Source organism: Convolutriloba macropyga, chromosome 1, assembly GCF_964194025.1.
Source record: "Convolutriloba macropyga chromosome 1, txConMacr16.3, whole genome shotgun sequence".
NCBI classification, from domain to species: Eukaryota; Metazoa; Xenacoelomorpha; order Acoela; family Convolutidae; genus Convolutriloba; species Convolutriloba macropyga.
In genome coordinates, this window is record NC_134468.1 from 42,624,911 (window position 1) to 42,652,203 (window position 27,293).

General features: G+C 31.2%; 3 protein-coding genes across 4 annotated transcripts in view; 1 reads left to right on the forward strand and 2 right to left on the reverse strand.

Moving 5' to 3' along the window:
• The window catches only part of LOC142339268 (NADH-ubiquinone oxidoreductase 75 kDa subunit, mitochondrial-like), a 494,345-nt gene that overhangs the window by 293,361 nt on the left and 173,691 nt on the right, over positions 1-27,293 (reverse strand). The gene's annotated exons all lie outside the window — the stretch shown is intronic.
• LOC142339240 (uncharacterized) lies at positions 334-26,301 on the reverse strand. Its single transcript, XM_075389105.1, has 2 exons — positions 24,860-26,301; positions 334-1,094 (listed from the first exon to the last, which is right to left on the reverse strand). Exons 1-2 carry the CDS (start codon positions 25,452-25,454, stop codon positions 487-489), a joined length of 1,203 nt encoding a protein of 400 aa, XP_075245220.1. The 5' UTR covers positions 25,455-26,301; the 3' UTR covers positions 334-486.
• LOC142339247 (carbohydrate sulfotransferase 4-like) overlaps positions 5,912-27,293 on the forward strand; it is a 119,066-nt gene continuing 97,684 nt past the window's right edge. Inside the window, exon 1 of one of the 2 annotated variants that reach the window (XM_075389127.1) lies at positions 5,912-6,181. In XM_075389127.1, the coding sequence (XP_075245242.1) occupies positions 6,077-6,181 (105 nt within the window). In that variant the 5' untranslated portion in view covers positions 5,912-6,076. The remainder of the gene's footprint in view (positions 6,182-27,293) is intronic. The other variant, XM_075389136.1, reaches the window with a different exon arrangement.

Here is a 27,293-nt window from a genome sequence, read left to right on the forward strand (position 1 = left end):
TATTTCGTGCTGTTGTTGATGAAAAAGGCTAAATTTTGAAATGTTTATCCAGATTTTTTGACCAAAAAATTAAATCAAAACAATCAAAAATGCTTGTTCGTCTTCAAAAATAAAATCAAAGACACTATTCTTAAAAATTATAACAAATTTTAGCAAAATTGACGAAAATTTAGGCAAAAATTCCGGAAAATGTGAATAAAAACAACGTGAATTTACTCTTCTTTTCTCAGAAGTTTAAGCCTCGATAACTCCCTGTAGAAAACGAAAATTAAAAAAATCTTTTTAATTCCATATTCTACGCTGGACGAGCTTTCTAATGATACCAGTCTCAACTCTCTACGATGAATATATCGAGCGGCGAAAATTCACTGAACAAAAAAAAAAACCCAGTTGAGTATATAGTTCCTCCCCCCTCAAGAGGGTCGGAACAACAAGATAGCCTGTGACAAACAATATAATTTTAATTTCAAGTATTCGCATTGCCTATCAATTTTCGGATGTAATCTTGAAAGCCAGAAAATGTCGAATGTCGCTATATGGACTGTATCCGAAAGCCAAGTAGTCGTATCTGTAACTCCAAATGAAATCAAAGACGTCACCCAAACTCAGAGATTGAAATCTCTTCAAGTCATATGAATTCGAATCGTGAGAGTTTTTGCTCAAATTGTAGTCAATTTTATTATGAATAGTGGTCAAATAGTTGATGATGAAATTCATATCTGCTGAGTAAGTTTCACTTCGAGCGATAAAAGTTAGGTTTAATTCGCACGGTCTACATGTAGAAAGTTGATCAACAAAATGATTGTCAGATGTTAAATATGACGACAAAGTCTGGAAATATTTGCCCAATGTCATATTTGGACCATCAAGATATCCGGTTTGAACAACTTTGTTGAAGTAGCCGGAAAGAGCCCTGTTGAAAGGAGAACGTGTGAACATGAATCGGATGTTGTACTTAGAGTATTTTGAGGGGTTATGGATGACGTCCATCAAGGTCCTTTTTGGTACTGCCTCGTCGAAATAAGGGTGAATATAGGATTGTTCTGAATTGTTATGACGCAGTGGCCAGAAGATCTTCCCTCGACTGGTGGTGCCTAAAAATTTCTCCAGATCGCAACTATTAAGACCTTGAACGTTTTGTTTTTCTTTTTAACGTGGAAAGCATGCACGTGAGTGCTCAACAAAATTAAGGCTAAAATATGGCAAACTGGCAAAAACTATATCGTGAATTGACAGATTTAACTCTGAAAGTCACTTGAAAGTTGTAACCAATGTACATAATCGAGAGCAAACTTGAAAAATAGCAGTTAAATACGGAAATGAAAAATTTTCTCACTCCTCCAGGCACCGAAAATCCAAAAATTGTTTGAACACTGTTTTATTAATAATTTGTCAAATTAGTATTTGTTCCATTTGCAAAAAATTGAGTAGTCAAATTTAATTTTTAATTAACGTCAAAGCTCACCAAAGTGTGAAGAGATGCTGAATAACTTAACAATACAAGCGCTGAAAAGCCATCCAACGAACCGTGCCTAAAAGGGATTGACGTTAGAGGTGTAAGTTGGCAAAAAATTCTTGAATTGGATGCTGCTTAACTAATATGACGCGAATGATTTAGGGAAAATCAACTTTTGAAAGAGCTTCTGTTGATGTTCTCAACAATTTGCCGACTCACCAAATAGCCAACCGACCTAAGATGCTGGCTGAAAATAGGTAAAATGGCATAACTGACCGTTTTTGAACCGCATTTTCTGGTATTGGCCGTTATTGATTATTCATTTCTGACCCATTGCGCTCCTAATACAAAAATTAACCGAAACAATAGATCGAAATTGACTAGCATAATGTCTCCATAAGTTTCTAAGGCACATTTCGGCGTGACAAGAAACAGTATCAAACTTTTGAAACGAGCCTTTTAACAAACAAGGCGGCTCGGTAATGTGCAATGGCACATAAGGTTCCGACCCCGCCCATCCACAATTTTGGCATAATTGTCTACCAAATGAGGAACAGATAGAAAAACCCAAAAATTATTTTTTGCGAATCCCAAAAAAGCCCAAGTCTTTTTCAAAAAATTCTGTATGAACGATAAGATAACCTCCAAAACAAATAACTCAGTGGAGTAAAAATTGATACATTAGATTGCTGTAATATGTCAATATTAAGAAAGCGAGTCAAAACGAACAGCAAAATCAAACAACAACAACAACAAACATTAATTACATAGAAAAATTTATGTCCCTCTTAAAAACTAAATTTAATAACAAAGTCAACATACTGTCAGATAAACCTGAAACTAAACAAAAATAACTTATAAATCACCAGAAAACATATGCGACCAGTCCATAAAAAGGTTTGGTAACAATTATACAAAAAAGAACAAAAACAGAAAAGTAAAAAAAATTAACTTATTTTTTTGAAACAATTAACTTCAAAGTAATAAATACCATTGGGAATAAATTAATATTACCACAAATTTGCGATTACCACTGCTTCTATAGAAGGGCATTAGGACCTGACCTTATTCATTTTTTAGAGCGGCTAAAAAGAACAACAAAGAACAAACAAAATTTCAATTGAAACTTGCCAGAAAACGCTGTCAAAACCGTCAAGCCAAATTTTGGCACTCAAAATATATTTGATTGCGCCTTCTTCAAACAGCTATAATGTAGTACGTGGCCATTCATTAGTAAGACTAGGTAACAAGTAGACAAAAAAGCGAAGTGCTAAAGTATGTAATACTTTTAATTTTTTTTTCGAAACAAAATTACATTCAATGTCATGAAAGGCATTCATTACAAAAAGAGCTATTTAAATATCGTCGTTTTTTCATGAAAAGGAAACCCTCGAGACCTGTAATTATCCAGAATATTTCTTGCATCTACAAAAGGAACGTCAAATATGACAAAAATGAAATTAATTTAATTTTTTTTTGTGAAAAAGCGGTGTCGAAGCCAGTAAGGTCATAACAAAATCTTTAAAAAAAAGATTTTGGGACACCAATCCCTTTTATTCCCTTGACACCCATAATGTCATATTTGACCTGTAATCAACTAACGAGATTAAGTAACAAAAAGAAACATAAAAAGAACAAAATTGCGAAAGTAAAAAGTTTTTTTTTAATTTTGGAAAACGATGGGTTTGAAAGTCATAAAAGCCATCAGCTATCTGCTAATATCAGAATATCGGTTTTTCTATTCTTCCATGAAAAGCAAATGAAAGCTATCACTATACAGGAAATTTCATACGACCGAAACGAGAAAGTATAAATGACAGTTAAGACAAAATTAAAAAATTCAATTGATTTCTTCAAGAAAGAGGCGTCGAGGCCATTAAAACGATGATTTATATCTTTCAGGATTTTAATATGTTCAATTGTGCTTTAATTTGAATGCTAATAAGGTGACATGAGAACTGTCAATAATGTGATAATGTAACAAAATTAGAAAACGTGAAAAACTGGCAAATATCAAAACAAACAAAAATCTAAAATCTTGTAGTATCAAAGCCAGAAAACAATAATTTCAGGCTTAAAACTGCAACCGAGAAAAAATGTTAACTCAGTAGAAAGAAGAAGCAGTCTTTTTTTGCTGACACTAATTTGGAAGTTGAACAAATTAAGAAAAAAATAGAGGAAAAGTTAATTAAGCCATTATTTATTGAAAATTCAATTATTTTGAAAAAAGAAACGACCATAAACTTTCAATTAAAAAACTATATGCATTAGCCTGGAGTTGTTTAGCAAGCGAATTGGTTGGACCTATCACTCCTGAGCTTTGATTTGATATGTTCTGTTCTTTATTATTAAAAAAAAAAGTCTTTTTTTTTTTAAAAAAAAGACCGACTGATTACAACCCGATTTTTTTGGATTGTAACAGTCCAAGAATGGCCCAAAACTACCCTGTTAATACTTATTGTCCGTTAAGAACAATTGATTTTTCGAATGTTGTAGATATAGATAATTTCTGAGTTGAAACTCAAAATAAATTTTGCATTTTTGATAATCAACGAGTAAAGTTAGCAAAAAACGGCAAAGTTTTAACTACAAGGCACTCTCTGCGGACTCTGAAGTAGAAATAACCCCCCTCTGAGTCTACAAAGATTGTATGAGTGTTGTTTGGGGGTGTACGGTAGGCAAATTTAATCAAAGTGGACTAAAGTAGCTTATTTCGTGCTGTTGTTGATGAAAAAGGCTAAATTTTGAAATGTTTATCCAGATTTTTTGACCAAAAAATTAAATCAAAACAATCAAAAATGCTTGTTCGTCTTCAAAAATAAAATCAAAGACACTATTCTTAAAAATTATAACAAATTTTAGCAAAATTGACGAAAATTTAGGCAAAAATTCCGGAAAATGTGAATAAAAACAACGTGAATTTACTCTTCTTTTCTCAGAAGTTTAAGCCTCGATAACTCCCTGTAGAAAACGAAAATTAAAAAAATCTTTTTAATTCCATATTCTACGCTGGACGAGCTTTCTAATGATACCAGTCTCAACTCTCTACGATGAATATATCGAGCGGCGAAAATTCACTGAACAAAAAAAAAAAAAAACCCAGTTGAGTATATAGTTCCTCCCCCCTCAAGAGGGTCGGAACAACAATCAAGAGGATGCCACCGCCCAGACGACCAAGTCAAAGAGCACCCCTGAATACGAATTCCCCAAACAGGAAAAAAGGCATGATTGATGACGTAACTAAAGAGGAACGGGGTTTTTAAGGCTTAGACGTCGCACGAGCAAGAAGATCGCACGAGCAAAATACTTAACTACGCTAAATTCTTACCTTACTGGCCATGGAAAGAGATTAACCTGATAGAGCGTTACCCTTTGAACTTGTTACGGTGTAACTGCTTCTGATGAGTCTTCCATCAGGATCATAAACTAACAAACGAAAATCCGTTTACTCTTAAGAGACCAAGAAAAATTTGACAAGTGAGTTAGTGAAATCAGCTAAGAAGCTTCCAGTAAAGTCCAATTTCCCATACTTGAACTTGAAAAATATGGCACCAAAAAAAATTCGGAATGAAAACTGTCATATCCATACCAGAGCAGCTATTTTTTTTAAAATGCGCTGATATTCATTGATTTGAATGCCAAATTAATGGAGAAATTGCAGATTTTGTAAAATAAGGTTTCATTTTATGTGATGAAACGTATCTTTTCATGCAAATTGGCAGATTCTTTGCATATATCCGCGGCACATGTCTTCCTGTGCCTAATTTAACGTCGACATAAAATTTCTGGTTGATGCCAATTTTTAAAATAAATTTTAAGCAACTCCTCTCAAAAATAGTTTTGCATCATTGGTTATGTTTGTCTTCACAAAAATATCATCAACATTATAAATTCTAATGTTTTTGCTGCAGTTTGAGTTTCATACCTTTTTGAAAAGAAATCATTGCTTTAAAAACAAGGCAAGACTTTCCCAATGCCTTGAAAACTGTTGTTTGGTTCTTGGGAATTCAAATATCCTATGTTGACCTGGAAAAATGTGGAAATCTAATTTATAGCGTTAACTTGGTGTGGATAACGCCCTGTTGGTTTTTCTTGTTTGACAACAGTCAAACATTGCAAGATACTTTCAAAACAGACAGAGTTCTTATATTTTCCCAACGGGAATAGACAATTTTGGAAGGAAGTAAAAATCTTAAGCCTTTGTAGTAATAGAGGCTGGCTAGAGGTATAACGGGGGCGGGGGTGACGGACATTTTTTGCAACATTTTTACAAAATTTGGCGTCCCTACCCGTTGTAAAAACGTCGTTGCAAAAATGTCCCCCCCCCCCCCCCCGTTGTACCTCTAGTCAGCCTCTATTACTACTGGCCTCTTCCCTCAACTCCTGATATTTTCACAACAGTTTGACAATTTTGACAGTAGCAATCAAAGGCGTTTTCCCGTAGCTTCTGTTAAATGCCCGATGGAAGCTGGCAAATTAAGTGCGAGTTAACGGGGATAACAAAGCTCACAATATTTTTAGTATCAACCGTTTCGCGGCAATTGTATCAACCCGTTTCGCGGCAATTGCAACCAGGAATTTTAGATTAAACTCCATGGGTAGTGCATCCAACCAATCGAAATGCAAGATCTACCAACTTGGTCATTTATGCATCTCCTGAATAGCCCTTTCGAAGAGCCACGCACTGGAATTCTTCCAGCTTCCGTCGACGACATTTCAACACCAGTTAGTCAAAACGGTCTTCTCAATGATGCTACGAGTTTCTTGGAAAATAAAGTTGCAGTTTAAAGAGATACATAGCGTCTTGGTTTACCATGCTGAAAGAGACAGTAACTCTTTGCTGATATAAGAAAAAAAATGGTTTTGAAGTACTAGTTCACATGATTTTTCATCTAGATTTTGTTGGCCATGTTGAGTTTTGATTTAATTTTCCCACTCTTCCAAAAGAAGACTTGAGGCTTCAGAAACAGTATATCAAACCGTCAAAGTTATAAAAGCCGGCATTTTCGCCTCCCTGTTCAATAAATGTGTTGCAGTTGAAAAATTTGCACATGCGTTGTAACTCTTGTACGTGCGAAAAATTTGCACATGCGTCGAGGTGGCCAGACCGAAGTAACCTCTGATCAGAGCATCTTCGAGCGCACACTTGTTCTCGGTGCGCTCAAATTACTTGGTCTGGAAGAAACTTCGGGCGCACATTTGTCTGGACATTGGCCTGTAACTTGTCCGATCAGAGGTCTTTTCGGTATGGGACGGTCTGGCCAGAGGCAATTTGGAGCGCACACTAGTCTGATCAAAGGCTTATTCTAGCGCACGCTAGTCTGATCAGAGGCCGATTCAAGCGAATTCTTTCTTCAAGTTTTTTGGTCATTTTACTGACAGATATTGTCTCTGCCAAGAGTCAACAATACAGCAGCATTCTGATCAGAAACTTATCGATAGTCTGATGGGTTGATCAGAAAGAAAGGGTCCAGCCGATAGCAATTACCTGTCCCATTGTGAGAAGCTCTGGAATAACTGTAGATCAAGACGTTATTATGCAAAACTGTCTAAGTTTATCTATTCAGTCAAAAACATAAATTAATGGCATACTCAAAGAATTTTTTTGGCACGTGGGTTTTCTTTTCATTAGCAATACTCTTAGAACTGGCTTTTCCTCAGTTGAATATGTTACTGAAAACATCAGTTTTCATGAAATTAATACATAATAACAATACTGAGAGAATTGATCGTTTTCAAATCCATTATCGGATCAGACTTTTTTGAACGCACTTTAGTCTGATCAGAGGCAACTTCGAGTGCACTTAAGTCTGATCATGGGCAATTTAGAGCGCACTTCAATCTGATCAGAGGCAACTTCGAGCGCACTTCAGTCTGATCAGAGGAGGTTGTCGAGCGCTTTTTAAGCGCTCATGGAGCTCACTATAGTCTGATCAAGTTAGTCGCAATTTTGATATGATTTTTGATCACATGTAAAAAGTAAATTCATGATGTAAAACTGATGTTGACGTTTGTAACCTGAAACTAAAACATGCTAAATCAACAAGTAAAGCTTAAACAGAAATAGAAAGTCAGAATACGACCAAGGAAAAGCCAACGTCGTGTTCAGAAGAGAGATACTATTTAAAAACTCAATAAAACCTTTAGTAGTGGATAAAACAAGGGATTCAACCACCAGCAAAATTTGTCCCTTTCTCCTAACGCTAATCGTGCATGTCGAATCGGGCCAAATTTTACTGTTTGTTGAACCCCCTTGTTTTATCCACTACCATATTCACCACTATAAATACATACTACACGCACAACTTTGTGTACAAGAATGTACATAGCTAGTATAATTTATGCAATTCATACACTAATATCCAAAAGTTCTCAAAGCTAGATTTAAGCCTAATTTCATATTTAATATGCCAAACTATACTGAAATAAATCAGGTTAATCATCTCACAAAGTTTTTTTTCAATAGAATCGGATGGATTGAAAATAACTCAAAATTGCGTAGAACTGGATAATAAGAAACAAGTTTCTTTAAAATTTTGACTTTAACCAGGAGACGATTGATCTATGATGTTTAACTGAGTGATTCTATGTACCTGGTTACATTTTTGAGCCGAGTCTTGGGAGGTCTTGTTAAAAGGTTGACTCGTCTTTACCACGCTACGGCAGTACTGCTCGACCTTTCTAAATGGCAACTGTGGGGGAGGGTGCAACTACAGAATGCTTGAGGGTAGTCCAATATTGAATCTGTCCAATATTGAATTAAATCTGTCCAATATTGAATGAACAAGCAGATAAATATTCCGGCACATTCACTTCAAACTTGTCCATTGTTTCCTGATGCTCGTAACTTAGTAGGTCCTTCTTGAACTTGGAGAGGAACAACTGGAAGAGTTCTGTTTTAGTTCGTTTTCCAGTCTCACTTTCATGTTCGGCGGTGTTGTCGGGTATGCATTTGTTCTCCTTACAAAATGTAATCATTTGATTTGTTAAATTAGTCAACTCGTTTATATTTTCTTCAGATAAAGAAGTGGATGATAAAGCTCCAGTTATTAAAGTCTCGTCAAATGACAAAAATTGTTTAAAATTTTTCGCTAGTTCTTGTAGTGAAGTGAAACTCATGATGAATAGCCAAAAAATGCCGTGGAGAATAAAGGTCCCCACGTGGAGAATTATTCTAGAACATTCTTTTTTCTAGAATATTTTGACATGATTTTTAAGTTAAAATTAGTTATCATTTCCCAAGTAATTACATGTTTTAAAGTAAAATAATAATTAAATCCTTCTATTAAATTGAATGATTTGTATAATCTATTAAAAATTAAATTAAGATTTTAATAAATACTCACTTTACTAGCTAATTTTTAAGGGTGACTTACATTCGAAATTTTCACTTGTTTTCATTCTGTTAGTGGTGGTGGCATTCTTTGTCAATGGCGGCGGCCATTTTAGCATGACATGCACTTTTCATTCGATCTGCTAAGCAGTGTAATGCGATGTTAAACCAAGCTGGTTGACTTCTTGTACTATTAGTGGTTGCTAAATATGAAAGAAAGCGAACAATAATAGCACAGTCAAAAACACTGAGATCGGTGGAAACACAGTGATTAGTGTTTTTCTATGTCTTCTTGAATACTATACTTATAAACATGCTCTCTGAACTGATTTCTTGTGTGACCATATCTATATCTATGAAGATAAATACATAGTCTACATTTCCTATTTCTAAATCTATATAATGATATATGTTTATAAACATTACACATACTGCACGTTAGATATTGATCAGGATCAGAATAATGATATCCCAAATGTTCTATATAATCTTTAACCTTAACCATATTTTTACATACATAACAAGAATATTCTAATTCTTAACAATTATTACAACATTCTTTCCAAGGTTTATTTATGCATTTATTGCATTTCATTTTCATTTTTCGAAAAATTAATTTTTGATTATTTCCCTAAATAAATACATCATGTCTCAATCAACTAATACTAGTGTCATAAACTTCTGCGATGTCTGTAATCTATCCTTTGAATCAAAGAAGGGTTTATACAGACACCAATCTTATGATCTCAAACATAAGGAACTATTGGAGAAAATGTTTGAGTCTGAAGAAGAAGAAATCTTGGAGAGGGTGTATAATCCGGATGAAGATGAATATATTATTAAAACTAGGGCTAAAACTAAAACAGAAACTAAATCAGAAACTGAAACTGAAAACAATATCTATTCTAAGATTAGGTTTATATGTAAAGAATGTCATGAAGAATTTTGAATTAAAGTAGCTCTAACTACTCATTCATATAGTCACAATCGCATGTATCTAGAAAACACAGAAGACTTCGATATAAACTCAAGTCAGAACATGAGAGAATTTTATATTACTGATAAAGGTGGGAATTACATTGAAGAGATAGATCAAGCAACTGATTACTCTTTAGAAGAAATTAAAAACTGTTACCAGTTTCGTAAAGTTAGGAGTTTTAAATATAAGATCACGGCTGAATGTGATTATAAGAAGAGAACCAAAGAAGAAGAAGTTAAAACTACTAAAATATTTTTCAATACTGATTATATTAATAATAATGCAATATATGAATATGGTGACTTCAATCGGTGGCTAGATTTCGAAAAGGAAATATATGAAGGTTATGGTTATGATTTTGAGTTTCTTGGAATAAGAAGTATTCAGTTAAACATTGAACCAAGTAAAGCATCTATTGGTAGTTATATAGATTTACCTCCTAATCTCAAAAACTCTAAATCGATATTAAATATACGTAGGTATAAATACAACTGCTTACAACTAACTATAACTGCTTGGCTACATCCCGCCCCACACCATGCAACTCGAGAAAGTAAGTATGTAGATAAACTAATTGAACCAAGACAACAACATGAAGATGGGTATACACACCTTGTGGTAATGGTAAAATAGAATTGTTTGAACAAGTGGATGATTTTAATAAAGATAGAAAAGATGTAAGAATACTAGTTTGGAGTAATGGTCAAATAGAACACTGTGCCCTAATAAAAAATATAGGAACCTTGTTAGAACGACCAAATAAAAACAACATTAAATATTATTATTGTGATAGGTGTACCTATTGGTTTAACTCACAAATTAAATATGATAAACACAAATGCAGCACCTCATTCAAACCAGAGATTGTTTGTCCTAAGAAAAAACATATTACTTTTGTAAATGAGCACAAACGTCAGAATATAAAAAATATTATAACTGCCGATATAGAATGTTGCATTACCGATGTCACAACTAATGACTGTAAATTTGTAATAGCTGAACATATTCCAATAGCTGTGGGTTACACCTGGCAAGGTAACTTCAAACACTACTTCGGTCTAGGCTGCATCAAAAGATTTGCTAGAGATCTGTTAGAAATAGAAACTGAGAATATTTTCAAACATAATGAAAAGATGATATTCACAGAAGAAGATAAATTATATCATGAAACTAATAACACTTGTCATATCTGCAGCAAAACATGTATTAATAAAGTAAGAGATCACTGTCATGAAACTGGTAAATAAAGAGGACCAGCATGTAAAATATGCAATCTAAGATACAAACAACAAAACTTCATTCCAGTAATTTTCCATAATGGCTCTGGCTATGACTTCAACCTACTATACAGTGAACTCTTTAAACAGAATAATGATAAAAGAAAAGTAGATAACATACCACTAGCTGCTGGTAAATCTAAGATGTTTAGCATTGGTTGTCTCAAATTCTTAGACAGTTATAACTTCTTAGCTATGCCTCTAGATCAAATGGCAAAGATATACGGATGTAAAACTAAAACATTATATCCATATGAATACTTTGGTTTAGACTCCTATAATAATCTTATAGGTAATCTAAAATTAGAAGACTTCAAATCCTCTCTCTCGAATAAATTACCAACACAAGAAGAAGTCGATATCTTTAATAAAGCCAACAGTCATAAAACTGGAAAAGATCTAACTATAGAGTATTTACAGAATGATGTGGAAATTTTAGACTATTGCATGAATGAATATGTTAAACTAAGTATGAAAGAATTCAAGCTCAATCCACTACATTACGTTAGTCTCCCGGGTTATAGTTTTGATTGTTGGTTAATGTCAAGCGGTGTAACATTAGATACATTACAAGATAAACAAATGCTAGATGATTTTGTTGGAGCAAAGAGAGGTGTTATATGTGCAATAATGGGTGATAGATATATAGATAACAGTGATGGTAAGACCATATGGTACATAGACAACCTATATGGTTATGCAATGATGCAAAAGTTACCTTATAAGGACTTTCAGTTTACTACTACTACTCTAGATCCACGAACGGACTTCGTCCGTGGCAAGCGAAGCGGTTTCCTCGATACAATATTGAATACTCCAGATGATAGTGATCATGGTTACTATATAGTTTGTGATATTGATTATACTAATGAATTTAAAGAGAGAACAGAACAGTTAGCACTAATGCCTAATAAGAGAAAGATAAATGATAATGAATTGGGATACCGACAAAGAGAGAAAAGTAAAGCAAGATCCGAGAAATTAATCTTAGACCAAAACAAAAAAACAGAATATATGGTTCATTATAGGATGTTAAAGTTCTATGCTAAGATGGGAGTAAAAGTAACAAAAATACATAGAGTAATTAAATTTTAACAAGACTACATATGTAGAGATTATATCCAAAACAACACTAACAAAAAAACAACAGCTAAAACTGAAGCAGAGAAGGATGTAAGGAAACTAATGAACAACTCACTATATGGAAGAATGTGCATGAATCCCTTACACTTCTTTCAAAGCAAGTTCTTGCATGATGAAGAAAAGATAATGAAAAGTATAAGTAAACCAACATTTAAGAATATAACTAGATATAAGGATTATAGCCAAATTGAATATATAAAGAAAAAAATAGAATATGACTCTCCAGCATATGTAGGTGTTACTATATTAGAATTAAGTAATTTACACATGTATGATGTATTCTATAATATTCTACAACCATCTCTCAAAAATCTACAACTCCATTATATGGATACTGATAGTTTTGTATTAAGTTTTACTGAAGGTAATGTCGACAATGAACACATGGATTTAAGTAATCTAGAGCCCCCTATCAAAACAAATAATAAAGTGCCTGGTAATTTCAAACATGAAATGGGAAGTAAGATCATAGAAGAGTTTGTGGCCTTAACACCAAAGACATATAGCTTTAAAGATTATCCCAACAAAACTGAAGAGAAAGGAATAAAGAATTGTAACAATGCTAAACATGAGGAGTATTATAATGCACTAATGTATAACACAGAGAGAAGTGTAGATGAATGTAGAATACAAAAAGTTGGTGATAACATGACAACAACAAAAACAAGTAAGATAAGTCTAAACACATTTAATGATAAAAAATTTTATGTAAATAATATTAAAAGCTATCCTCATGATGAGAATCTATATCTATTCAAAGGAGATTTAATAAAAATGATCCGCCAAGCATCAGTGAAACTGCTTCGCAGATCATTAGATGGAGACAAAGACCTACTGGTTAATAATATTCTAGAACTAACCATTAATGATGATAGAAAGTTGATTGAAGTTGCTATTATATTATATAATGAGCTTTGTTAATTTTTATAACAAATAATTATAGACCTAATTCATTCATTACTTCCATATGGTTGGTAGTTAGTATATTATAAATCATTATCTGAGCCATATATTTTTCCATAATGTCTCCCATGATTGTATTCTTATGTAGTGTAGCTCCAGCTATTATATTTTTTTTATATTCTAGAAATTTTATTATCTTCCCAGCCGCATCTACATATTTAGAATAAATTGAAATTCTTAAATCATCATGATTTGGTTCCTTAATATGATCAATAAACTCATCTATAGTATTACAATGTCTTTTACAAGCTAAACATTTTTTTAGATTAAGAGAGAAGCTGTTTTCATTATCCATTTTTTACTCTTATTATAATTTTTCAATACATAAAAAATGACTAAACTAGATAAACTTATAGAATTAAACAATCTAGACAAACAAAACAGAAGAAATAGATTAGAAGATAAATTAAAACAACAAGAATATTATTGTGAAATAGAAGAGTTATTCGATCCTTTAACTAAAACTTTAAATGAAAACACTGAACGGAATCTAGCATTAGGTGAACAAACATTAAGAGCAATAGATTGGCAAAATCAAGAGTTAGATAAACAAACTAAGATGATCGAGCAAGCTGGTTCCCAGTTTAATGAAACTGCTTCCAAGATTGGTGAAACGTTAAAGGGGACTCAAGATATAGCACCAGTTTTTGTAGATACAAAGACAGCCAAACTTCTTCATGACATGGGGGCTCAAACTAATCCTCAATTAAAATTAGAACTCATAGATTTACCTACTAGGAGATATAAAATGAATGGTGTTGATATAACTCTAGAGAAGAGTGCATTTTTAGTTAGGGATAATGTATATGAGTTTTCAGAAGGATTTACTGATTTTCTTACTAAATCAATTGTAACATATGATGATAATATTGAGGAAGATGAAAACAAAATTAAAAGGTTTTTAAAGGATATTAGATATGATTTAGTAAAGGGGATAAGAAAAGCGGTAGATATAGAACAATAAAACGTATAATGGAGGTAAAAGATGACGTATTTGGCAGGGGTTTAAATAGCAACCCAAACCCAAATAGTTTAATAGAAAGATTAGAATTATTAATACTGGAAACAAAAGCTGGTCATGATGGATTATATGATAAAATGCTAGATGTATCTAAGCAACTATTATCTATGAATATTATTAATCAAGACCAACAAGATAATTTTGTTTTTAACTACGGTAAAATAGGTGAAATCATGACTACGTCCATGAGCAAGCTCACAACTTCGTTGATCAGTGGACCTGCTTTGCAGATAGGTGAAACCATGACTACATCCAAAAAAAATGTGGAAAAACAACAAAAACAACAACAACAACATCAACAACAACTAGCTAAAGAAGTAATCAGTCCTCAAATAACAAAGTTTAAAAGACAAAGAATAATACCACTATATAAAGATGAAACATGGTCAGCTGATTTAATTGATAAGTCATTTCTAAGTAAATACAATAATAATTATAAGTTTATATTAACAGTTATAGATATATTCACAAAATATGCATCGGCTATTCCATTAAAGAATAAATCTGGTTTATCTATAACTAATGGTTTTAAAACAATCCTATCAGAAGGACGAAAACCAGAAAAGTTATGGGTAGATAGAGGTAGTGAGTATTACAATAAAACATTTATATCTTTACTTAAAGAATATGAAACCGGCAAAGCCGCTTCAGGGATATAGCTATATTCTACTTATAGTGATTTAAAGGCTGTGTTTATAGAGAGATTCAATAGAACAATATTACATATAATAAATAAACCAATGTTCATCAATGGTGATGGTAATTGGGTAAATATATTAAATGATGCGGTCATAACATATAACAATAACATTCATTCAACAACTAATATGACACCAGTTGATGCTTCTAATAATCCTGATAATGTTAAATACACTTTTAGTTTTAAGAATATTAAACCCAAACTTAACGTTGGTGATTATGTTAGAAATGTAGATAAACGTAATATCTTCTCTAAAGGTTACGCTTCTAATTGGAATAGAGAATTGGTTAAAGTTAATGAAGTTCTAAAAACACAACCACCAACTTATAAAATAGGAGATATTAATGGTGAGAAAATAGAAGGTAAATATTACGAACAGGAATTATTAAAATCTGAGTTTGATTTTGAATCTAATAATAAAGTTTTAGAATCATTAAATATATTTCTTAAAATTAATAATGACAAGAAATAGATTCAATCAAGCTAAACATAAATCAACATCAACATCAACAAACAACTTAACACTAAGTAAGGCTCCTGGGTTATTCCTAGAAGATAATGATGATATTGATATGAAGGATACCTATAAAATTACAAATGTTCATCCTCCTAGAGATGAAAAAGATGTTGTTAATAAAGAGTATTGTGACAATAACTTATTATCCTCTTCTAATAAAATAGACATTTTAAGTAGAAACATAACTGAACTAAGAAAGGGTGACTTTGATAAAGTTACAACTAAAACGTTACAACTAAATGAAACACAAGTTAATGAAGAACTAATTAATGGGTTTATTGAATCAACAAATGAAGTCAGAAATACTGTTAAGTTTTGTAATAAAGTTGCTGCAGATACTATCTCTAAATATAATTATTTGAAGCAAGAATTTGATAAGATTAAGTTTAATCAGAATATAACTAACATACACTTAGATGAAATGTTTACTAACGGTCTGAGAGAAATGAAAGAATACAATAAATCTCTTAGAGGTGTTATAGTACAATATATAATTGCTATACTTTTACAAACTAAGTTACTTGATAATAAAGAGAAAGACAGACTTGAGATGCATTATAGTTTTAATCGAGAAGATATAATGAAAGAAATAGAAAGAATTTTTACTAATGAAAATCAGCAAAGCAATGACCAATCCAACAGCACCGAGTGAGAGATTACTATATCCAGATTTGTCATCAGTATCAGAAAGATTAATAAACGAAAAGATACAAGCTAATAATAAATTCAACAATAATATTAACATTATAAAAGATATTAGAAATTATTATAAAACTGAAACTAATAACTATAATAAGAAGTTAAGTAGATATAAGAATTATATTAACATAGCTGAGATAACAGAAATAGTATTATCATCAATAGCAACAACTGCAACAACAACATCAGTTTCATTAACATGTATAGGGTTAGCTTATTCTATACCAACAGCTTTTGCTACAGCAACTGTTTGTGGTTCATTATCAAAAACAATTAATACTAAAATTAGAAATAAAATTATAAAGTATTCACAAATGTATATTTCAAGTAAACAGTTTAGTGATAAATTTAATAAACTATATACTAAATCAATAAATGATAATAAAATAGATAATGATGAGTATATTGATTTTGTTAAGTTATATGAGGATTATAAGAAGAATAAGAAAAACAGGCTGAGTATTTTTTTAGATTAAAGATATTAGTGCTTAGTAATAACAATGTTTTTAGTTATAATAATATTAGTATTAATATTTATCGATAAATATATAATCATAATCTTAGTTATAATCATAATCATAAACATAATATAATCATAATATAATCATAATCATAAACATAATATAATCATAATTATAATCAAATAATTATCTTTTTTTGTACCTAAGTATAACCCTCTTCCTTTTTGTACTAATTTTATACCTTCACCAGTAGTTGCAAATTTAATTAAATCAGGTTTGGCTGCTAAAGCAGCTCTAGGGTTTCTAGATGCAGCTGCACTTCCTATTTTACTTGCTATTTCTAATGCTCTTACTGGATTATGAGCTGCCTTCTTTCCAAAGTTAACTGTAGCCCTAACAACACTTTTAAAGAAATCTTTAAGTACTTCTGCTTCTATTGTTGCATCAGATACTGTCATTGATTTATTCCTTCTACATAAAACACAATTACCTTTTAACATCTTAGTTTCTTTTGAAGTAATAGCTCCTCTTATATTAACAGAACCACTGTAATGTCTACCTCCAACACAATATGAATTAGTTTTGAACTTATTTAAAAGACTCATTTCTATATATAAAAAATAATGGAAGTTAAAAAGTATAATCCCTTTGTTGTTATTAAGCCTAAGCCTACGGGTTCCACCCGCGAGCGAAGCTCGAAGACTGAGCCTAAGCCTAAGGTTAAGCCCAAGCCCAAGGTTAAGCTTGAAGCTAGAGGCTTGGCTCTAGAGAATAAAAAAAATTAGACATTATTTATGCTAAAGGTTTTGTTAATACTAATAAGAAATAGTTAGGTATTAACAAGAGTAACAATTAGAGCTGACTAGCTATAAATATAAGTATAAGTATATGGTTATGTATAAGTATTAGTATATAATTATAACAATAACTATATTATACTATAATTATAAATTATCGCTAGAGTTATATCTAAAATTATAATTATCGCTAGAGTTATATCTATGATATACCTTCACCTTATATCTATGATATACCTTCTACGAGATTATATCAACCATCTTAATACCATCACTATTCACACTAATAACCTTCCTAGTTAATACTAATGCATGACATATAACATCTGCAACTGCAGCACTAAATTTAAAATTAAGTTGTATTGGTTGTTGTTGTACACACCATGATATATCTCTAATTTCTATATTACCATCATTGGCAACTGCACCAGGATTAGCATTAACTCTATATAGAGCTCTATCATTATTATTCCTTTTTAATTTTAGTTTAAATCCTAAACCATATATAAGCTTTTCTAAATCATTTACGAAACCAAATAGATCACTTTGATATCGAGTATCAAATACATATATTCTATAACTACTCTTGAATGTTCTATGATTTATATATGGTTTTTTATTATGTGGTAGCCCATTATAGTCTTTATTAAAGCTAACAATCTCTTTAAAAGCATCATTATAATTATTAGTTCCATAATTAATATTTATTCTATCCTCGGGATAAAAACCCACTACCAATCTTACAATAACATTCAGTAACATTCATTACATCAAATGTACTTGCATCATGAGTTAGCTCATTAACATTATTATTTTCAAAACCAACTATAATATATTGTGGTCTTTCCATACCACTTTCCATACCTAGATCAAACAAGAAGTTAGTAGCATTGGGTACATTCTTATAAAATGTCTTCCTTTCATAATAACTAAAGTCTACATTATTCTTTTTATTCAAAACCCTTTTGCACAATAATTCTATTGTCATTACTAGGATCAATACTAGGTACACAACATGATATATCTCTAATTTCTATATTACCATCATTGGCAACTGCACCAGGTTTAGCATTAACTCTATATAGAGCTCTATCATTATTATTCCTTTTTAATATTAGTTTAAATCCTAAACCATATATAATCTTTTCTAAATCATTTACGAAACCAAATAGATCACTCATTCTTAATCATCATATACATATGTCCTCGTTGTGCAGCAATATGGTCACCTCTAAGTTGACTATCTCTATTGCCCTGATTTCTAACAAAACCACTCATATTCATCACCAGTACTAGTTAATAATTTATATATCAATAGATTGGGATGACAATGATCTATATATTCAATAGTCCTACCACCACTAGTCTCAAGTTTAATTGAACTGAATAATGCCATCATACCATAATTAACTAATCTAATATCAGCAAATATCATTAGCAAATACACCACCAGCATAATCTGATACAACTCTATCTCTAGATTTGAATCACGCAAATTTAGGTGACTCTCTTCTCTATTGAGTATGATATTAATATTGGTATTAACCGTATTCATTGTTGCTAGATTATTAGGTTTATATTTTATAATCTTACTTTTATGTATATCATTATTATAACCATAAGTTGTATCCAAATTAAAATCCATTTTTATTAGATAAAAAATGAGAGACAATTTAATGTTAAGAGAACTACAAAATATACACGAAGCTTTAACTGAAACTAAAGAAGAGTATACACTTAACTTTAGAATGATAAAACTAACAGAAAAGTTTAACTTTAGTGAACCTATACTTAATACAACAAAATTAGGTTCAATTAGATTATCTGTTTATAATTCGGTGTTTAATGTGAATAGGAGAAATAATCAATTCTTATATGCTAGTACTGTTATAGAAGATGATGAAGCTTTACCTCGGGTTCTCAGCTCTGTTCCTAACCTTAACCCTATCTCTACCTCAAGCCCAAACATTAAATCTATACTTAACCATAATTATAAAGGAATCCCGTTGCTATATTCAACTATTACACCGGGAGCATATGAGTTAACTGACATAGCAGAATTAATAAAAGAAGAAATTGATGGTAATGTTGTAATAGAACCTGATAAGAATACGATGAAATGTTTAATGGAAATAAAACAAGGAGCACTCAGCTTTGATATAGAAAACTCACTAGCCTCATTCTAGGATTTGGAAAAATAATTTATAAAAAAGGTAGATATAAATCTCAGAAAATTATTGATATTATGGGTTTTAGTACTATTAACATTCATTGTAATGTGATATCTGGAGCTAAAGATAATGGTAAAGATACAGACATACTATATACTTTTAATCTAACTGAACCACCAGGTTACTTGATAAATATAATACCAACTATTATCTTGTATCAAAATGTAAATAAAGATAGAATAGAATATATAGAATTTCATATTAAAGATGAGCATGGAAGACCTATAGACTTTAATGGTGATGTATTAAGTTTTACTTTACATTTGATTTAGACTTATACTTATACTTACACTTAGACTTATCTGTGAAGCAGGTTCCCTGATACTTATACCTATAGTTATTTGCGAAGCAGGTTCCCGATACTTAGACTTGTACTTAGACTTACACTTATCTGCGAAGCGGGTTCCCTGATACTTAAACTTATACTTATCTGCGAATCAGGTTCCCGATACTTAGACTTGTACTTAGACTTACACTTATCTGCGAAGCGGGTTCCCTGATACTTAAACTTAAACTAAACTACAAAACTCTCCGATCCCAATTAATTCTTAGTTTACCATTAACATTTTTATTTTTAGTTATATCAATGACAATATAATTATAAGGCTCTTTCCATACCTTATTACATATATTAGCAAAATCGTTATAACTAAGTTCAACATTATTAAAGAAATCTTGATATATAGATATGAGGACTTTACCTCTCTGTTCAAATAAAATAAATAGATTACAGTTCCCTCTAACACTCTGCCTATCCAGAGAGAACAGGTTTTGATTAAGATATATCATATTACAGTTATTATGTCTACCTCTACAAAAGTATTCATTAATAACTGGTTCTTTGGCTCTAACATCATCGAATATCATTAGTTTCTTTAAGTCTTTGGGTAGTTTATCGGGAGATGGCAAATCTTTTATATCTTTAATAAATTCAACATCTGCTTTTGGGTTTATTCTTTCTATACCATGGTACTGATCACCAGTAGGTCCAATGATGTATAGCTTATCAAAGTATATACTAGCTAGAATTAGTTTTTTCAATAAGAATGTCTTACCACATTCACTAGGACCAGATATTATACATCTAAAGTTATCTGGGAATGCGGCTTCAGTAATTATATCATCATCATTTAACCATAAATATAGATCATCATTTATGTTTACAAATATCGGTGAAACCGCTTCACGGATATTATTAGTAGGACTATTACTAATGCTATTACTATTTCTATCCCTATTAGATTTACTCCTTTGATATTTTTCATCAAATAGATATATAAAATTATCATTATCATTATCATTATCATTATCAATGACATTATCCTTATCATTAACATTATCATTATCATTAACATTATCATTATCATTACTAGTAAAGCTACTTCGTAGATCATTAACATTATCATTAACATTATCCTTATCTTTATCACCACCTCTACTACAACTTAAACAAGAACACTCATTATATATTCCTGGATATTTACATTGATTAACTAGAATATTCAAAGCACTTTTAATTCTAAATCCTCTATCAATAAGATAGATCATATATAAACAATAAGCCCCACAATAAGATTCATCATATTGTTGTATTCCCTCATTAGAGCCTAGATCAACATATTCTTCTAAAAATAAAGGTGGAGTTTCTACACCAAAACTATCAAAGTAATATGTTGGACCACCTTCTCTTCTTATAACTAAAACGCAATGTGTACCTTCAGTTGGATGTAGATTTACAATAATGTTAGAGTTAGGTTCACTTACCATTTCTGGTTTATCATCTCTCATTACAATCTCAATAGGTGTTAGACTTATATCTTTACCTATATCTTTTATTCTGATACCACTCATAGCATTATTATCAATATTAAATTTATTATTGAATTCCACAAAAGTTAGGATGAGCATTTTTATATAATAAATTTATTAAATCTAAGTCTAATTATAAGTCTAAGTCTAAATCTAAATCAAATCTATATTTATTATATAAAAATTGAAACAGGTAGTGCAGTTTTTGTTTTTATTATTATAATTGGCATTTGTTATATAATATATGATTCAATACCAAGTAAATATACAAAACTAGAAGAAAGCTTTGGTGGATTTATGAATAGGAGTCTAGTTAGATTTGAATATGAAAAGTCACCACTACATACTTTTGTTTATGGTGGAACTGGAACGGGTAAAACATATTTTATTAGACAATACTTATAGTTATACTTAGACCATGATCAAGTTCAAAATCAAGTTCAAGATCAAGTTCAACATCAAGTTCAAGATCAAGATCAAGTTCAAGATCAAGTTCAAGATCAGGTTCAAGATCAAGTTCAACATCAAGTTCAAGATCAAGATCAAGTTCAAGATCAAGTTCAAGATCAAGTTCAACATCAAGTTCAAGATCAAGTTCAAGATCAAGACCAAAGGTCCATAGTTATAGTTTGTAAAGATGACAGAGACTGGATAGATCCTGAGTCTAATAAGTTTTATACTGGGTTTAATAAATGTGATATAAATATGATCACAAAAAATAATATGCATAAGTTTCAAAATTGTGTAATAGTACTTGATGATATGGGTGACAGGTTAAATAAGGATATAGCTTATTATATTGCTGAAGGTAGACATTATAATTTTCAAATGATTGTAATGTGTCATAAACCAGCTCAAATAATTAATACAGCAAGAATGAGTTGTGATACTATTTACCTAACAACTTATAATGGACCTGACCTATTTAAAAACTTTAATGAGATATATAAATTTGAAATGACTTCAATAAAATAATTAGTGAATTAAATAGTAACTATTATAATTGTACAGATGGAATGTCAGATGAACTTCGCTATGGTATAATTAAATATAATAAAAAGGAAAATACTTTTATTATTATTAGTAATAATAGAACAATGATATATGATTCAAGAGTTGGTTTCCTTGATTTAAAAGCTCTTAGTTTAAAAGATGATTTAGAAAGAGAAGATATAAATAAACTTATAGCATATATGATGATTAATGCAACAGATAGAAATGTTATTAATCATGATAATTATCAGTTTTATTTTAATAAACTTCTTACTTTAAAAAATATTAAAATTCAGAATGATGTTTTAACAAAAGAGATGATTAAGGGAAATGGGTATGAAAATTTTATCAAATATTGGTGGAATTATAGGCACAGGTTTATTTATATTTAATTGTTTTTATCCTGATTCAATATCAAGAAATGCTGGAACTGTAGCAATGGGAGCAAGTACAATGTTGAGTAGAGTAAATACATTAGTTAATGTTGGATATGGAGAAGAGTTGGAAGGTGAAACACGAACAAAGTCCGATTCTTCGATCTGCGAAGCAGGTTCCATGATCCAAGAGGAATATATCGATCGGGGAAGCAGTAATACTGATCAGGGAAGCAGTTATACTGTGTAACTGTGACTTCGTATCAGCGTAACTGTGACTTCGTCAATGAAGAGATGGGAATTTTGAATAGAAAGGGAGGAAAGTTTTTAAACAAACTATATATAAATAATGAAGAATTTAGAGAAGAGATTATAAATTTTGTTAAAGATAAAAAAGACTTAGACCTTGATTTGATCTTAGATAAGAGATGTAAAACTAATACACTCAATACTTTAGGAAATAAATATTTAGCAGAGTTTATCACATCTAAAGATAATACTAAAGATTTAATTGAAATCATGGCTAAATATTATCCACAAAGTTTGTACACCGATTCTACAGCATAGCTAATATTATCTGCGAATTTGCAAAACAACTCAGTTGAGCAGTTTGGTAAACCATGAACAAAGTTCGTTCGAGAACCACGAGCAAAGCCCAATCACTGATAATTTTATCTATTAAAAATGCTTTTACAATGTTTAGAGTGTAACTATAAATGTGGAAACATTGCTGTTTTAAAATATTATTATGAATCATTTCATAAAGATAAAACTGATAAATGCATGTGTGGTAATATAATATTAAGTGGCATTTGTGCTAATGATTTTTCCCCATGGGGTTGTTCTTTAAAAAATGAATCTAGTTCTAGTTCTAATTCTAGTTCTAACTCTAGTTCTAATTCTAATTCTAATTCTAGTTCTAACCCTAGTTCTAGTTCTAACCCTAATTCTAACTCTAGTTCTAACCCTAGTTCTAGTTCTAGTTCTAGTTCTGGTTCTGGTTCTAACCCCAGTTCTAGCTCTAGTTCTGGTTCTGGTTCTATCTATGACTATAACTCTTACTCAGATCCTAACCCTAACCCTAACCTTATCCCTAACCCTAACTTTAACCCCAGCTCAGAAGTATTAACTAGATGCTGTAATAAGTGTAATTATATAAAACCACTAAATAATTTTGATGAGGGTAAGTAAACATGTAGAAGTTGTACTTCAGCTAAAGTTAATTGTCCATATTGTACTTCTGTTGTGAGATATGATGGGATATGGGCTCATGTAAAGAAACAACATCCAGATATAGAATTGACTAGAGGATTTAGTAGAAATATAACTGATCGGTGTAACCGCTTCGCGGATAAAACAATTAATCCTAGTTGCCCAAGTCCTAGAGCTGTAAGTCCTTTAGTTAATAACCAAACAGAGGAAAATTGTTCATGTAAATACTATAATTTTGTATCATTTCTTATTAATAATGGAATAAATATAGAAAAAATAAAAGAAAATATAAATTTATTGAAAAGTATAGATAATTTGAAATAAAAAGTATAAAAAATAAAAAATGTCAAAAAAGAAGGATTCACTCTTTAAGAGCGAAAAAGAGCGATCTTTTCTACTGGGGATCACTCCGAATAAGAGTGAATCACTCTTAAAGAGTGAAATGTAAATTTTGCTTTAATTTTTTGATTTTTTGTTTTTTTTTTGATTTTAATTGATTTTTTTATTGAATTTAGAGCTAATATATAGTAGTGGATAAAACAAGGGATTCAACAAACAGTAAAATTTGGCCCGATTCGACATGCGCGATTAGCGTTAGGAGAAAGGGACAAATTTTGCTGGTGGTTGAATCCCTTGTTTTATCCACTACTACCTTTGATTTCATAATGAAAAAGTTTTGAAGAAGGTTAACATAAGATGACATGCCCTAGTTCAACTCCAACTATTATCTTGCAAGTTCTGGCAAGATTTATGCCTTTGATCGTTAGCTTGCAAGATCGTGCCACGAATTTTTCAAGACTCAATCTTGCTTATGATTAGGCACAATCTTGCGACACAACAGTCGGTTTTTGACTATTGTTAATTGTTGATAGTATGCTTTAAACATGCTTTCACCTGTTTTTGCCATCCCACATTCTAGTGTATTGTATCCCTCATACAAAGTGATGCCCTTGGTCGGACTCACTTTTCTGATGCCAGTCTTTTTGCTAATTGGTGAAGCACAGAAATCCCTCAGCCTTTTTATCCTCCTCTCTGCCTGCTGTTGATCTGTGTGTGCTTTGTTTTCAATGTCGAAGTCATAAACTGCCTTATATGGAAAGAGATGTTGAATTTTGGAGGGGATTGCTTCTAACACATACTTAGGGATGCCTTCGATTGCCAGAGAAGATTTTTCATATTTGCTTCTTTTACTTTTCTTGGGATGGCGTTGAACGAACTCGTTCTGTCCTTCTAATTTTTCTATTTTTTCATCTTCAGACTGTATTTTTTTGCCCCCAATTTGACTATGAGCGGGTGTTGCAGAAAAGTTTGTAGAGCGATGTTTCCTGTCATAATGAGACGTTTCTTCGATCGAATCTGTATGAGCTCCCGGGGATTTTCTGTTGCTGGCAAACAGATTGAGAAAAGGTAAGCCAATGAACAAAAAAGCGGCAAGTAGAAGAATGCGGATAAGTAGTCGCTTTAGAAATTTTGGCGAAGTGAATTGCATTGTTTGCAACTGATATTTTAATAACCATATACCACAGAATTGAAAAAATGTTCATATAATCATATTTATTAATGTAAAAGCGTATTTATGTGCAAGATAATGTAAATGCTTTCAATAGTAACATTAGTATATTAAACAACGCTCAGAGTAGTAAAAAGATGTAAAGATTGGTAATTTTTATCATGGTTTCTATCAATGAAAAAGCAGCAGAGAGATAGCTAGCAAACATTTTCTGTAATGATTCGAACCTACACGATTTAAGTGAGCGGTAACTTTTTATCAACTTCTTTAAAACTTGAAAAGTTCAAAAGCCTGCATGAAGAACAATTATTTGGCTTCGAAAAATTTATCCGTAAAACAATTTTCAAAAACAATTTACTGACTATTACTAAGACCAATTTTGTGGAAAACACTTTTCGGGTCAAATTTTTGTTATGTATATCTAAGATGAATTGGTTAAATTAAACACTAGAACCAAAAATAATTAACTTGGTTAACAAAACGGTGATTGTCAATACAACAGATCAACAGTTTTTGAATCTCATTTCGTCGGCATTTTTTTATTTTTCACATGTAAAATGTATGTTTTTATTCTCCCCACTTTGGTCAGGTAAGAATAAAAAATACATAAATACATAAAATTACATAAAAATACATAAAATCTGGTTGGGCAATAACAAGTTTTTGAAAGTTATTCTCATTGTAAGTTTTTGTATTAACTTAATAATAAGACCACGTCGATTTCAGAACAGGAAAGAAGAAAAAGTCTAGTTCAAACAGCAAACAAGGCCAACAAGCCCTTCCCATTTCTGTTCCAACACTCCAATTTTTTTCGAGGGCTAAAAATTTGATAGACACCCAACATTTTTTGTTAAACCATTTTTCAGCTGATCGATATATTTTGCGGAGGAATACAAAAAAAAACATTTATCATTTGAAAGCTCTTGAAAAATTAAATCAATCGTTGTAGAGATTTTTATTTTTTTAATTTCTGAGAAATTAAAGACCTTTGAGCTCTGAAACTATATTAGTGATATTTCGAAAAATGAATGCTATTGTGTATAGCTCAGATCGAACAAAACAGATTATAAAAGGGAATCCCGTAAAAACGCCGGCGGACAAATAAGCGGGGATATTCAAAAAAATTTTTCTGAAACTCCTTATCCATTTTTTTCTAGATATATGCACATTCTGAGACGCATATCTACTTGATTAATTGAGTAATTTAAATTACGAATCTTAATTCACGAAGCTTAAATTAAATTATTCTCAATCCAATCCTCCGTGAAGGGGGTTATGAAAATTATACGCGCCTGGTTTTCATATTAAAATCTCAAAAATATTTTCTCAAATAATGATACAAAAACTAGATTCATAATAATTTTTCCTGTTAGTCATAACAGCAACTTGAACGACGTTCAACTTTTCACAATCCAGATATTTGATAATTAAAGTTGCAAGCATTTTCAACGCAAAAATTTTGTAAAGAGGAAAACGGTTATTATTTTTTAAATAATTTTTTATAATGTTTGCTGCCCGATTAATAAACCGCAAGTTTTGAAGAATTTTTCTCACAGAACATCTGGCTTTTAAAGGCAATGGGAACGTATTTTTTCGATAAGTATTGTTTTTCAAAAACAATGGCCCCCCAATTGTTCCACTTACTACCGTGGACAATTTGCTCAAAAAGATTTTTCAGCTCACAATTAGCGCTTTGAATTTGAATAAAAAGTTACCGTTTTTTCTCAGAAGAATCCCTCCAACTGTTCCAAACATTACCGTGGACAGTTTGATGTGACAATAAATAAGAGTTTTATTATCTCACAATTAGCGTTATGC